The sequence below is a fragment of the Brassica napus genome, chromosome A8 (genome assembly GCF_020379485.1).
Source record: "Brassica napus cultivar Da-Ae chromosome A8, Da-Ae, whole genome shotgun sequence".
Lineage (NCBI taxonomy): Eukaryota > Viridiplantae > Streptophyta > Magnoliopsida > Brassicales > Brassicaceae > Brassica > Brassica napus.
This window is the reverse complement of record NC_063441.1, coordinates 2,763,435-2,778,739: the sequence shown is the minus strand read 5'-3', so window position 1 is coordinate 2,778,739 and position 15,305 is coordinate 2,763,435. Positions and strand designations below refer to the sequence as shown.

Here is a 15,305-nt window from a genome sequence, read left to right as displayed (position 1 = left end):
TGTTTTAAATTTTTAATAAATTAAAATAATTAAAATATTAAATATTTTTATTGTCGACTCACCCGTCCGTAGGGCGGGCTAACCCCTAGTAACACTAAAGATGTTCAAATATCTGCTACCATTCAACTGAAAAGGCTAAAGAAATGCAAATTCCAAAAGCAATTAGTATAATGTTTTTTTCCTGGGGGATGAAACTATCTATTAGTATCAAACAGTAATACAAAGACAAAAACACTAGAGGAAAATGGTAGCTTTAGAATGATAATGTTTTAAATTAATTCCTGTTTTATAGCGAGACAAAAATATATTATTTCAATATTCAGTTTTGGACAAGTGATAGTGTCCCTACACAAACATCTTGTGGTCGTAGAAGGTATAGGCCAACAACACAATCAGCACTCAAAGATTCATGAGATTGGATAAGTTCTTTCTGGGTCCCAAATCCTCTCAAATCTCACTTGAAAAGAAGAAGAAAAATCCACTTTCTTAAACAAATCTTATTAGTTTAGTCCCCACTCAGTAATACAAATGAGGAATCATCTCAAGCTATAAATTAGACCACTTTGAATTCTCCATAACTTAAGAAACTATTAGCAAACAAAGCCAAGCAAAACAGAGAGAAAGGACTTTGTTTTAAAGCTTTTTCAAAGAGTGAAAAAAATGTCTGCAAATGAATTACCTTCTTCAGCTCAAGCCTTCCAAGAACAACTCCTTGGCGGTTTTGTCTCTAGAAAACTGCTTATGCACAATCTATTTGACCACAACACTCTACGAGCCCTTGCGGTGCCGCCATCTCCTCCTGTCACCCATGAGAACAACCTCAGTGAGACTGTGCTGATGCTTCTCTCAGTCCTCATATGTGGAATCATCTGCTGCCTCGTGTTACATTACATCATTCGTTGCGCATTTAGAAGCTGCTCAAGTTTCATGATCTCCGATTCTACCTCTATTTTTTTAACACCACACAGTTCATCAAACAAAGGAATCAAGAAGAAAGCTCTAAAAATGTTCCCTGTCGTGAGTTACACACATGAGATGAACCTGTCTGGGATTGGTGAAGAATGTGTTATCTGTCTGTCAGATTTTGTTTGCGATGAAAAGCTTAGGCTGCTCCCTAAGTGCAACCACGGGTTCCATGTTCGTTGCATTGACAAGTGGCTTCAACAACATTTGACTTGTCCGAAATGCAGACACTGTCTGGTTGAGACATGCCAAAAGATCTTAGGCGACTCTAGTCAAGCTGATCAAGTGACAGAAACAGCATCAACAGAAAGCGTATTTGTCAGGATTTCTCCTCTAGAACCTGAAGGAAGAGTAAACACTTTTAGAGAAAGCAGCTAAAGGCTCATGAATGAATCCATCATAAATTCAGAACATGTGCTTAAATTAGATAGAAGATTTTAGATCTAAGTAAAAAACATGTATATACGTTACCATAAGAAAAAGAAAAAAACAGATTACTTTCAATCTTTTATGTCTTATTTTTTAAAATACATTTCAGTTTTCAGTAGCATCTCGCTGAGTTCATCAAATTTCTCTTTGCAAAGTTATTTTTTTTAACGGTGGAATGTAAATCATGCATTCTTATCAAAAAACACTACAGTTCATCTAACCGAATATTGATAAGTGCTAGTCGTATATAATTTTCTGTCACAGTCACCGGACAGAACAAATCGTGTTAAGCTAGATAGGCTTCCAACCTAAAACCAATTGGTGTTAAGTGGAGTAGTCCATCTATCTTATATATTACTAAGGATCCTTTCCAACATCCGATGTGGGACACTTTGTGTCTAATACGCCCCCTCGAGATGATGGCTCTTTGAGTGTCAATCTCGGAATGCTCGGACAAGGATCGATGGGCCAACTTTGGGCCAGATCGATGTGGATCGGGTTGGCTGCGTGGATCGGGCTCTGATACCATGTTAAGCTAGATAGGCTTCCAACTTAAAATCAATTGGTGTTAAGTGGAGTGGTTCATCTATCTTATATATTACTAAGGATCTTTTCCAACATCCGATGTGAAACATGTGTCTAATAAATCGTTTCCTGGTTATGAATGCCAAGGTATTGCGTGAAGAAGCAGTGTTTAGTCTACGCGATGAAATTACAGTCCAGAGCTGATCCTGTATATGCTTGATAGTGACAAATGCATGAATAAAATGCATCTATCCATTTTACATGCCCCACTTAATAGTTAATACACAACCTATAGGCCTCAAAACCAATCCACACGCATGAGGCATCAGGATACCACATGATTCTTCGTCATAATGGTAACGAAGTCAACTCTTTCATAGGAATGTAGACCAATCAAGACTGGATCTGAAATTTTGTGAGCTTGAAACATTTCTTAATACGTTTAGTAAAAAAAAACCATAATTGGAGGCCTATGTATATATAAAAAACCTTCAAATTTTTTGGGGACCAAGGCAAATGTTTTGTCAGCTCTGCCTATCACATAATTTGGCAAACAACTCGGTCCAAGTTTATTGGGAAAACTCAGACCTAAAAGTTATCAAGCTATGCCAAGCTTGATCTGAGATAATTACAGTCAGCTTCAAATTCACAGATTGACGGTCAAGTAAGAAACTCTATGATGGTACTTTTTCTCCACTACAAGAGCACATTTTGGGTATGTACACTATCTAGTTCAAGATATTATCATGATAGCCGGACTGACAAAAGGTTAAGCCTAACTATTCAGATCTACTAAGTATAAAATCTACCAAGTGATAAAATTAAATAAAAATAAAATTGTTCAGACATAAGAGATCACATGGAGTACTTGATATCTTGTTCGTTTCCATAGATTCTCCTAATATCAAACTCTAAATCCTACTAGATAACTGAGTGATTCGAAAACAAGCTAAACAAGCTGGAATCCACAACCCATTTGTAAAATAAAAAATAACTAGTAATATCTAGTTTAGTTAAGGATCACATGTTCTACTACGAGATTTAGGAGATCCTGCAGTTTTAAAACGTATCATAAAACAAGGTTATCAAAACAAAGAAAAACATGTCATAATCAAATAAGGCTTAAGATCCTTCGCATTTCTGATTGGATAATAGTAACTGAGGCTCTCCAGCAAAAATAAGGGTTATTGATACTAAGTGGAGCAACCATATATAAGACATCAATACAATTATTAAATAACTATAGTGATATGATTATTTGTTGAACAAAAAAATGATTATATTAGTTATGTAGTCAAAAATAAACAAAAACTATAATGATATGAAACATAAAAGTTGTTCAGTCTCCGCTGCCGTTAAAAAAACATAAAGGTACACTAATATCCATTATAATTATTCTAACGGTGGGGGAGAATTATCAATTGTTAACAGCGTTAAGAGTATAACAGAATGTAAATACAGAAGCACTTTACTTAAAGAAAAATACAGAAGCACTAGAGGACAATAGAAGCTTTGGAAGATAATGTTTTAAAACACTACTAGTGCGTTAAGAAAATCAACACCATTTGTTGGACTAAAGACCTCAATCAACAAGAGAGATTCATGCCTAAACTTTTTGTAATATAATAAATGTAGTAGCCTTTTCAAATAATTCCAAACTAATGCTAATAATGTAGTGGACAAAAGGTTGTCGACATACCGTTATAAAGCAAAAGACCTGTTCGCAATAGGCTGTGCCTATTCATCCGATGTGTTGGTAACATCCACTTCAGTCACTCAAAGAAATACAGTGAATGGCCAATCTTACTTTTGTAATGATCTTTCTCTCTGTAACCTTTTCCGTTTTGACAACATAATACATGTTACCCCTGCCAGGTTTATCGTCACGAAAAAAACAGGAATTTCAATTAAAAAGCTAGTGAGTTTCAAACAAAGATATCCCAATCAAAAGAATCATTATAGCATAAACAGTAACAGTAAAGTTTAGTTGCTTAAAGATAAAAACGAAAACAATAGACCACCATCTGTTTGTACCAAGTTATTTGTAACCAAATGGCAGAGAATATAAGATCTAAGGAATCCATTTCCGAGTAAGACTGATAACAAAAGAAAGAAAAGATGACTATCCTGCTGTGTAACATCAACTTTTATCCCAAAGATACACAATCTTCCCCAGTCTGATGTTTCACTAAACCAACTATTAGCAAGTAGTAAAGAAAAAAAAGTTCTATGGAAGCACCTTTCGAAGAATCTTGCTTTGATTTGGAGCTACAAAGAAAAACATTTAATACTAGATTCATGTAGATTTCCCTCGCGATATGCAACCAGTGATAAATGTTACCACGTAAAGCAAATGGGACCTATTTGCTTTTACCTCTTATTTAAAAATAAAGAAAGAACAAACTGTATAGAAAAAGAAGCAGGAGCTGGATACTGGTGCTATGAGAGTGATCTTTGTCGATAAAAGTAGCCTTTAACGAGACTGATTGAGAGAGGCTTTGTCCTTTTGGCTTACTATATGGGCACCTTAAGTTACTACGGATGGGGTGGATTCCTCTTCTCCTAAACATACGTGGAATTCACTTAATGGATATATTTCATCCGTACACCTTCAGAACCACACAAAATCAACAAAACTTTTTTAAGATCCACTACTTAGTTAAGAATAGTAAAAAGGAAAAGTTAAATCAAATCTTGCTTTGTTTTTTTATACGAGACCAAGCCAACTCATCTAAGGATGAGACACAGAAAACTAAAAAAGGAACATCATTAGGACATGATTAATCCTGATCTCTTAGCCTGGGTTATTAACTCATGATTTGATATTTTTTTGTTTTTTTTTTACACTTTCGGCTAAGAGACGGCTCTTATATCTCTTGTTTAAAAGACAGTTTTTAGTTTTTCTTAGTTAAAATCTAAAAAAAACTAAGAATGTCTCTTAACCGAAGCTAAAAACTCTAGTTAATAAATTAAAATATGAATCTAAAGCATGTGCATAGCTTGATGATTTCTTCCAAGTGAAGGTACATATATTAGAAGCCTTAATACCGAAAGACAGTGAGATATTATCTGAATATTGTGCTGCTGTGTCAAATTTGATAGGGAAAGTTCATGGCTGCTCCAGTTAAAAGCTCATGGGTCCTTGGAAGCAATTCAGGGAGATTTGATTTGCTAAAGCCACATGGCAGCAACTGGTATGATGGACCCCATTTTCTATAACAAAGTATATGAAGCTGCAAATTAATTTAATAAAAACAAGACACTAAAAGTCAAGGACATTAGTGTGTGCTTGATCTTTATAGCTTGTTCATCAAACCATAATTAAAAATTTTTTAATAAAAACAATCTTCCTCATTAAATATAAGATAAATTGAAACCTTACCTTTACTCTATATATATACCAGGTCCAACAGAAACCTTGATCTCCACAAATCTATCTTAAACTCCATGTATGTTCCCACCATGAAACAAACTAACATCTTCCAAGATATTCTTGTAAGTTGTTACTCAAGAAGATTACTACTTGAACAATCACCAAGTCCGACACCGTCCCCATATGTAGAAGATAACAACTTTGATGCAAATGTTGTTATGGTCCTATCAGTCCTCTTGTGTGCATTCCTTTGCTCACTTGGACTCAATTCTATAATAAGATGTGCCTTGATGTGCTCCAGTTTAGCACCATCGGAAGCTGATAACAACCAAACAGCAGCTCGCATGACCAACACAGGAGTCAAACGGAAAGCCTTGAAGAGTTTCCAGACAATAAGTTACGCTGCTGATCTGAATCTTCCTGGCCTAGACACAGAGTGCGTCATATGTCTCTCAGAGTTCGTATCCGAAGAGCGTGTGAAGCTGCTGCCGACATGCCACCATGGATTCCATGTCCGGTGTATAGACAAGTGGCTTAGTTCACATTCATCATGTCCAACGTGCAGACACTGCCTCGTGGAGACCTGCCAGAAGATTGCCGACTGCAGCCAAACAAGGTCGTTGAACCCTCCTCAACCACCACAAGACAGCATCATCGTGCAAATAGCACCACTACAACCAGAAAGATGGATACGCTGTTTTAGGTGACACTAGTCACCTAGAGATAGTAGCAGTTATCTTGTTTAAAACTACTATGTGTTTAGAATTAGTCAAGATCACTAGCGGTCTACAAGTTTAGCAATTCTACTGTAAAACTGTAAATATTACGAGAAATGTTACTTTTTCGCATCTTGATGTGACCTCCTAAAATGTTTTAAAGTTTCACAATTACAGGCCAATGAAACATTTTACATGACATGTAATTTTATATTATAGAGCGAAGGCGAATCACATAAACAAATAGTTGAGCGGAGGTGGCCAATACGCTAGGTCAACTAAGAATTAAGAAGTTTTAAGGCTATTAAAGTAAGGCTCTGCCACTAGCTTACAATTTTTTACTGATTATCATATGGGTTTAGTGCTCTTTCATGCAAAGGCATATAACTATAACGATGTATATAGCATTCCGAAAGTAGAAGAAGACCGCTTCTTGTCTTGCTAGTTAAGTGAGTGATCACCATAAGGACATATAAAAATGTGACAACACGAAGCGCCAGAGAAAATGGTCTAAAGCCCACAATTGAGAGAAACATCCACTATAACAAAGAGAGAGGTCACAACTCACAAGTATAACAAACGCAAAAATGAATGGAGGGTCCGAGCACGAATCCATCACATGGTCAAATCAAAACAACTATACGCGGGGCTGGTTTGATGTTTTGGGTTTAGGACATTAAATACACATTTTTGTCTAAAATAATCTTAAAAATCCCCTAATATTGCTCAAAAAATCAAATGAGCTAAAAGAGACATGCACCCAGACAGCAAGAAACCAAACAACAACCTAGTAACATGTCAAAACTACAATGAAAATCGACAGGGTAATTACTAAAAGTCGCCATGTAAAATAATATTCCGGCAGCTGCAGCGTTTAAACAACCGGATGCAACGTCCAAGACGAACTCCTTCTAGCAATTGACGTATAGTTATTGCACCTATAAAAGGCTTAATGGTGCTAACACTTGAAGATGCTCCTAAAGCTATTCCTACGATTATCAAATGAACCACAATCCCTGATTCCAATACATGAGTTAGGAGCTTGCGTCTAATATTATTGTGATCATGTTGCCTTTGATTATGAACATGAATCAGATCACCCTTCTTGTTTTCTTCTTCTTTATTTTCAAAGGCTATACTCTTCAATCTTTTCATATAAGATGAAGCGAAGGATTCAATCATGGTTAGGATCATAGCAGACATGGATACAACTCCAACCATCGGGAAATCACCCCAAGCTGGCTCATCTCCAAGGCAAGAACTAGTGAGGCTCTCTATGGCATCAGGAAGAATGTGGAGGAAAGGGGCGATGAGGCAGATTGAGCCGGTAACGAGGCTAAAATAATTTGAAATCTTCAACTAGATCGAGGCCAAAGATTGGTGAACAAACACCAAAAACTCCAACGATTAATGTTGAGAAGATAGCTATGATCTTATACTTAAGTGTCGTAGCTGAATTTACAGGAACAGAGCAACTGAAGTCGTTTTCTTCCTCGGCAGCCGCGGAGACTAGAAGAGGTAGAACAAGCAAGTAGATAACCAAACGCGAAAGCAGGGTGTTTCCCAGTTTACTCATCTCTGTGTCCCTTACTATGGAAGGAGGGTTTGAGCTTTATGTTACCGTGATGCCCGGAATTAGGGTTCTTGCTTTATAAACGTGATGTCTGAAATCCCCTATATATTATTTGAGAAGCATTGCAACATTTTTTTGTAGCCACATGTCATCACTAAAATGATTCTTAGAATCCTTAGAAAAATATGTTGGTCCATCTAAATATATAATAAGTTTTTTTATTAAACCACAATAAATACATTATTAAATGTGCTTCATTATTTCCTTAAATAAGATTACGGAATTTCCTAATGTGGCTAAAATATATATGACAATTAATGATTTTGAATAATAAAAATTTGATAAAATAAGTGTGTATTATAATTATATTTGTTTAATTTTAAGCTATTAAAATAAATTAAACAATCATAGCAACTATATAATAAAAATTTAAAAAATTATTTATATATTATATTTTGAATTTTTAAAAACGAGTATAAATTACTAAAACTGTTAAAAGTGTAAAATTCAAATTTTGTGATCTATGATTTAAAACTTATGTTATGACATGGTACAAATAATTAAAAAATAATATAAGTTGAAAGTCTCATTTAATAAGTATCAAAAATAAAAGATATATAAATATATGTATCATTTTAAATTAAACTATATGCCATATAAAAATATATAAATATCTTAATTTTGAAATTTACTTTGAACATTTTTTTGATAAAAAATTTGAAAAATATTGACAACTTAATTTTTTAAAATATTATAAATTACTTAAACCATTAATCCCACAATGAAAATTTTGTTATCACTAATTTAGACTTTTTGCTATAACAGATACAAATGATAAAAAAATAGCAAAAAGCATCATCTAATAAATATTAATATTAAAATATACCATATATATGTTACTATCATTTAAATTTAATTATATATCATATCAAATAGAAAATATATTTTTCTATTTATATAATTTATTTATATGTTTGCACCAATTTAATTATATAAGTAGTAGATAATGACTTTTTAATTATTCAATATATATTTATTATTTCATAATATGTTATAAACATATAATATATAAAACAATTTATATATATATAATGTTTATTCCGCGCAAGGCGCGGATCTTAACCTAGTATGTTAGTATACCTAAACATATATTATATTTTTCATTAAATTAATCATAAAATTAATAGTGTATAATTAATATTTTCATTCTTTACTTAAATAAAAAATACATAATTATTTAATACTAATATATATGACAATTAATGATATTAATAATAAATATTTAATAACAATATGTGTATCCTCCATCATTTTGTTTACTTTTATACTAGGTGTTGATAAATTTTTTTAAAATGAAATTTATTAATATTATATATTTTATTATTTTTGACTAATATTTAATATAAAGTTGATTATTTAAGCATAAAATTAAGAAAAAATAATAATTTTGTTTATTTTAAATTACATTTAGTAATATATATGTAATATATTTAAAATTCGAGATAAATTTTTTTATCTATTTATTTTGGTTAAATTTATTAAATCAACTTGTATAAAATTACTAAAAATCATATAAAAATTGTATAGTTATTAAAAATTATAACTAAATAATATTTATAAAATTTGTAGATATCTAAAAGAAATTAATGAAATTACGATTAACAATTTATTAATATTTTAAAAAAGATGTAAAAAATTTTGAAAATATTAGTAATAAAAATTTTATAATTATAAAAATACAATTAATTAATGTATTTTGAAATTTATAATGCATATTTCAATATATTTATTTCAGTGATGATTTATGAATTATTACCATATTTTAAAAAGTTTACCGAAAATATAAATCAACATTAAATGTAATGTATTAGTTATTGACATATTCTATAAAGTTTACCAAAAATATATGTCAGTAATAAATGTGATTGTCCATGTCATATTAACTATAAGCCATGTCATCAATCTTGTTAGTCATGTCATCATTGTTTTTGTAAAAATGATTATAGAGAGGACATGTGGCAAAATCACTTTGCAAATATAGTCTAGGAGATTATTAAAATTAATTAAATAATTACATTAACCATGAAATAAAATTTAAGATTTTTTCGTATATTTTATATTTTGAATATTTAAAACAACAATAAATTACTAAAATTGTTAAAATTTTGACATTAAAAATTTATGATCAATCGTAAAAACAATTAGGTGTTCTTTCGAATATGACTCAAAATTTCAAGTCAACCCCAAAAATAGCCTATGTTTTTTTTTGAAACTTTGTTTTGTCCTATTCACCCTAGAAGTTTTAGTTATTCACGAATATGCCATTACCTTTTTTCGAAAATAATACTTTACCTTACCATCCTCATCTTCACCAAAACCATATCCAAAAACAAAAATCTGAAGCTTAAAAAAATACCCATAATACCAAAAATAAACTGAAACACTCATATATACCTAATATATACTAGAAGTTTCAGATTTTCGGATACCCTACTCGGGTATCGGGTTCGGGTCGGGTCGGACCTAAGACCCGCAGATCCTTCACAACAAGACCTAATAGGGTAAAAAGATCGGGCCAGTTTCGGATCGGGTCGGTTTTGGGTCGGATCCTCAGACTTGGGTGAAATGCCCATGCCTAATATAAAATAAACCTTCATTATATCATGTTCTAGTACTTTGTGAAATAAATAAAAGCATTGTACTTGTATGTATTACTATTAAGGGATATGTATCCCACATTGGAAAATCAATGGGACATTAAGTAATATATAAAGGGTTAGGGCCAATCCACTAATTGCCAATTGGTTTTAAGTTGGAAGTCTAGGAAACTTATCATGGTATCAGAGCTGGCCCAATATCCTGACCCATTAATCCGGCCCGGACAGTGGTCCGATCATCCCATTAGCTGATGGCCCATAGAAGGCTCAGTTCCGCCGAGATCGCTAGAAAATAAAGCATGATTTCGGAGGGGGTATAATGGATTCTGCGAGATTAATGGTTATACACACCATTATCTCGAGGGAGGGTATTGGAGATAAGATCCCACATCGGATATATGAAAGGGACTTGAGTAATATATAAGGGACTTGGACCAATCCACTAATTACCAATTGGTTTTAAGTTGGAAGCCCATAATAAACCCGAATCTAACATGGTATCAGAGCCAGGTTAGTGGACATCTAATAAACCCGAATCTAACATGGAAGCTCATCAATACTCTGATACCATGTTAGATTCGGGTTTTATTATGGGCTTCCAACTCAAAACCAATTGGCAATTAGTGGATTGGCCCTAACCCTTTATATATTACTTAATGTCCCATTGATTTTCCAATGTGGGATACATATCCCTTAATACCCCTCCTCGAGATGATGGCTCTTATCGGCCAGAAATCTCGGAAACTTCTTAAGACAGTTATACTCGGTCGAGCGAGTCAATTACGACCTATATACCCGGTCGGGTAGGGTTAATATTAATTAGGGGTTTAACTTAATAGAACCTGGCTCTGATACCATGTTAGATTCGGGTTTATTATGGGCTTCCAACTCAAAACCAATTGGCAATTAGTGGATTGGCCCTAACCCTTTATATATTACTTAATGTCCCATTGATTTTCCAATGTGGGATACATATCCCTTAATAATTACTCTCTGTAACATGCTCTTGTTGCACCTTCAGAATTTTGTGTGTGATCCTTATTAAAGAAAATAGCAATAAGAATTTCTTAAATAACATATAGGTTGTGAGAATTCAGTAAAGATTTAAGTTTTTTTTTTTTGGGCTTTTTGTGTGCTTAGATATTGGGCCTTGGCAACGAATAAGAAGAGAAAAACTAATACCAGACTAAATAAATTGAGATTTACCCAGAAAGATTCTGACTTGTGAGATCATTCTAGAAACCTAAAAGAGATCAGCAGCCGCAGCCGCAGCCGGAGAAACATGTCGAGCCGCTCGTCTTCTTCTTCTGCCCGCGAAGTAGAACTTCAGAAGGAAGCGAAAAGGCACGAGGTTGCTCTAGATGAATTGAGCTGTCTCTCTTCTTCTCGAAGTGTCTACCAGAAAAACGGAAACCTCTTCTTCCTCACCACTGCCAAGAAAGTGAAAATCGATGCGGAGAAACAACTAGACCACGCTAAATCTGAACTCGCCAAGATTCGTTCGCAGACACGATGAACAATACAGAGTGGAGTTCTTGCCTCTTGTCTTTTGCTTATTCTTATGTACTGCTTCACTTGTAGTTTGTTGATATCAGTTTTCATTATAGTTGGAAAAGAACTTGAGCAATCGATTATCTTTCGAGTGTTAGTACTTAGTATATATGTCTACTTTGTCTTCAAGCCATGTATACGTCAAGTATTTGTAATGTATACTGGCTCAAGCAATGCCATATATACGTTAAAGTATTTGCTTGGCTTAGAGTTGGATGCAGAAAATGTTTTTCTATACAATCTTCTTGATGACACCATTGCAACAATGGGCGCATGAAAACTTACTTCTTTAGATTGTGTTGGGAGTTGCAACCTCTCCGGTCTCTATGACAACATTTGACTAGTTCAACACCCGATCAGCAATTAGCAAATCAAATGTGATATTTGTCGTTAGAGGTGGGCACTTTACCCGATATCCGAAGTGGCACCCGATCCGAAAAACCCGAACTGAAATCCGAACCGAAGTAGCAAAATACCCGAATGGGTATTGAATTATAAGAGATTGGATACCCGAACCCGAACAGATAATACCCGAACATGATGGTTATCCGAAGATAACCGAACATATGTATAATTAACCTTATATTTCTACTTTACATCTCTCATTTTATAAAAAACATTTATATTGATACTACATATACTTTAAGTTCATATGATATATATACAATTACGAAAAAATGATTTGCTACTCATTTAAAATGCATGTTAAGTTTTTTACTTCAAAAATTAACAAAAAGTTACATAAAAATTTTAAAAACAATAACTAAATTAATATCTTTTTAGTTTTAAAATGTTATGTCCAAATCTATTAATCATTCAATCTATTAAAAATAAAAAAAATAAGTTAAGTGAAATTTATATTTTTAAATACAAGAAATTTGAAAAAGGGCAAATCTCCAAAATAACACCTTTTTAAGTTTATATCACAAAAATAGCACTCAAAAACTAAAATGGCCAAAATAGCATTTTATCTTTTGAAAAATTTAAATTTTTTTATTTTTCAAAATTTGAAATCTTATTCCCAAAACCTCACTTCTCAACTCTAAACCCTAAAACCTAAACTCTAAACCCTAAACCCTAAATTTTAAACCCTAAACCCCACTCCTTGAGTGCTATTTTTGTGAATTTTGGCCTTGAGTGCTAGTTTGGGAACAAAAACTTGATTTAGTGCTATTTTGGTTTCTCTTTGAAAAATGAAAATTTAAATTTTTTTTTCAAAATCTGAATATCCGAACCCGATCTGAAATCCGAATCCGAACTAAAAATACCCGAACCGATCCGAAGTACAGAAATATCCGAATGGGTTTTACACCTCTATACCGAAATACCCGAAAATCCGAAATATCCTATCTGAACCCGAACGGGTACCCGAACGGATACCCGAACGCCCACCCCTATTTGTCATAGTGAAATTGTGGGTAGTGACACCGATTGAAGGAGGAATTAATATCATCAAAAATAAGATTAATGTTTTTGATGTTAACGTACCAGCTATTGCTTTAGTCTGTGCAACTGCAACCATAACATCCATGGTCGAACCAGTCTCACACTGCTTAAGAGTCTCACCAATACACCTTCAAACTTGGAGCAAGTGCATACCCAACCTTGTCTCCCACAAGTGAGGATCAACTAACGTCCTCACTCTATAGGCAGCTTACAAAAGTTTCTGAATCTCTTATAACTAGTTGTTAGATTGTTCTATTCACGCAGTGTCAAGATGACATTCACATCTCCAAAGCAATGAAGATGCTGCTATTACCAACAACGTGCTGTGGTGGTACTTCAGCTTCGTTAGTGTTTGCAATCTTCTTCACCTCCTCAATAGTCCCCATTCTTCATAGATATAGTCAGAATAGAAGCAATCAAGTTGCCTCCGACGAAGAACGTCCAGCCATCCTTTTAAGTTTGAAGATAATGATGACAACAAGATTATATAGATTCAGTTTTTATCAGTTGTACTTGTATTTATATTTAAAATAACCAAAATACTTCTATTATATTTGCGGAAATAAATATTTGTTTTTTTTTTAACAACGAGAAAAAATATTTAATTCGAATTATAAAAATTATAGTGTAAGAAAACTGAACCTGTTTTATTTTTTTTTAGTTGGTTCTTAACTTTTATGCAAAAATAAGCCAAATTTTATTATCTGGATGATTCATCAAACACATTTTAAACAAAAAAAATGTTAAACTAAAAATAGAAAGAAAATTAAATTGAGCGAAAAAGAAAGAAAGAAAGATTCAAAAGACCGATTATCCAATAATGTAAATGAATAAATTATGCAAAAAAAAATTATAAAACAATACAAAAAACTTTTCAGACCGTTTAAACTGATGATGCATCCACATGTTCCCAGACCAGACAGACCCACACAGACTTCCACTCTCTTATCTCTCTCTCTCTCTCTGTAGTCCTCCAATGGCGGACCACGACGAGGAAGAGACCCACCACCATCAAAGACCACCGTATATCCCCAAAGAAACGGCCGTCCAAGCTCTAAACACCATAATCCAACTCCACTTCGAGAAAACCCTGGAGAAAAAACGAGCCATTGACAACCAAAAGAAGAAGCTCCACAACCTCTTCACCCTCTTCTTCATCTTCCTTGCCGTCGTCTTCGCTTCCCTCTCTCAACCCTCCAGCCGTCTCCAATGCCGCCATTGTTGGGCACCAATATGTTTCCTCTCTTTCTCTCACCTCATCTTCTACATCTCAGTGGCACAGACCCTACGTTGCATCAACGGGTTCAAGTACCAGCGTCGCTGCCATAAGCTAACTCTCGGCCTCGCCACGGAGAAGCTTCGCTTCGTGAAGACAGTGGCAGCTACCGCTGTTGGTGAGGAGGAGATCTCAGCCGCCGCTGCTGCGGGGGATCTGGAAGTGCCGTATCAAGAGCCGTCGGAGAGTTATTTGGGGAAGTTTAAGAGGAATTGGGCTCTTTATTTTGGGTTCTTGATCCTTCTCTATGCTTTCTTGGTTTCTTTCTCTGTTGTAGTCCTCTGTTTCTGATCTAAACTCAAAGGGCATTTTAGGTAATTCTTTGATTTTAGAAAATTCCTTTTTGTTTCGTATCACTAATCAGAATTACATAACAAAAAGGTCGATTCCACTTTGGATTATATTGTTATTCATCTAGAAAGGCATCTCGGTTTTAACATAGCAATTCTCAAATACAGTAGTCTGTTGAGGCTGGTAACAAATAAGACTAGTAGTGCAAAGGTAATGTTAGAAGTTCTTTTAACCGAAAATGGTTGCCAAAAAAAAAAAAGTTCTTTTAACCGATTTGATGATTGCCCAAAAAGAAAAACGAATAGTCCAAAATTTTCTGGTTTACTTGAGAAAACAATAGCTTCGTGTTTTTTTTTTTGAAAAAGAGAGTCGATATAAGCATTACAGCTACGATAAATACTGATCGAACAAAAAAACCTAAATATTTTCGAAGATTACAAAGATGTTCAAAATTTAAAGAAGGTAATGTTGGAGGTTCTGAATTCATAACATTTGCATTACTGAG

The 15,305-nt window shown here is 33.8% G+C and overlaps 4 protein-coding genes and 1 pseudogene across 4 annotated transcripts; 4 read left to right on the top strand and 1 right to left on the bottom strand.

The window, feature by feature from the left end:
* Positions 1-290: 290 nt before the first annotated feature.
* On the top strand, positions 291-1,532 carry LOC106434815 (E3 ubiquitin-protein ligase ATL76-like). The gene has a single exon (XM_013875669.3). It carries the CDS (start codon positions 661-663, stop codon positions 1,339-1,341), a length of 681 nt encoding a protein of 226 aa, XP_013731123.2. The 5' UTR covers positions 291-660; the 3' UTR covers positions 1,342-1,532.
* A 3,354-nt stretch (positions 1,533-4,886) lies between these two features.
* On the top strand, positions 4,887-6,159 carry LOC106434816 (RING-H2 finger protein ATL78-like). The gene has a single exon (XM_013875670.3). The coding sequence runs from the start codon at positions 5,365-5,367 to the stop codon at positions 5,995-5,997; it is 633 nt and encodes a 210-aa protein (XP_013731124.1). The 5' UTR covers positions 4,887-5,364; the 3' UTR covers positions 5,998-6,159.
* A 346-nt stretch (positions 6,160-6,505) lies between these two features.
* LOC111200004 lies at positions 6,506-7,781 on the bottom strand (annotated as a pseudogene).
* Positions 7,782-11,429: 3,648 nt separating this feature from the next.
* Positions 11,430-12,041, top strand: LOC106434818. The gene has a single exon (XM_013875672.3). It carries the CDS (start codon positions 11,519-11,521, stop codon positions 11,750-11,752), a length of 234 nt encoding a protein of 77 aa, XP_013731126.2. The 5' UTR covers positions 11,430-11,518; the 3' UTR covers positions 11,753-12,041.
* Positions 12,042-13,195: 1,154 nt separating this feature from the next.
* Positions 13,196-14,910, top strand: LOC106434805. Its single transcript, XM_048737569.1, has one exon. The coding sequence runs from the start codon at positions 14,138-14,140 to the stop codon at positions 14,798-14,800; it is 663 nt and encodes a 220-aa protein (XP_048593526.1). The 5' UTR covers positions 13,196-14,137; the 3' UTR covers positions 14,801-14,910.
* The last annotated feature ends 395 nt before the right edge of the window (positions 14,911-15,305 follow it).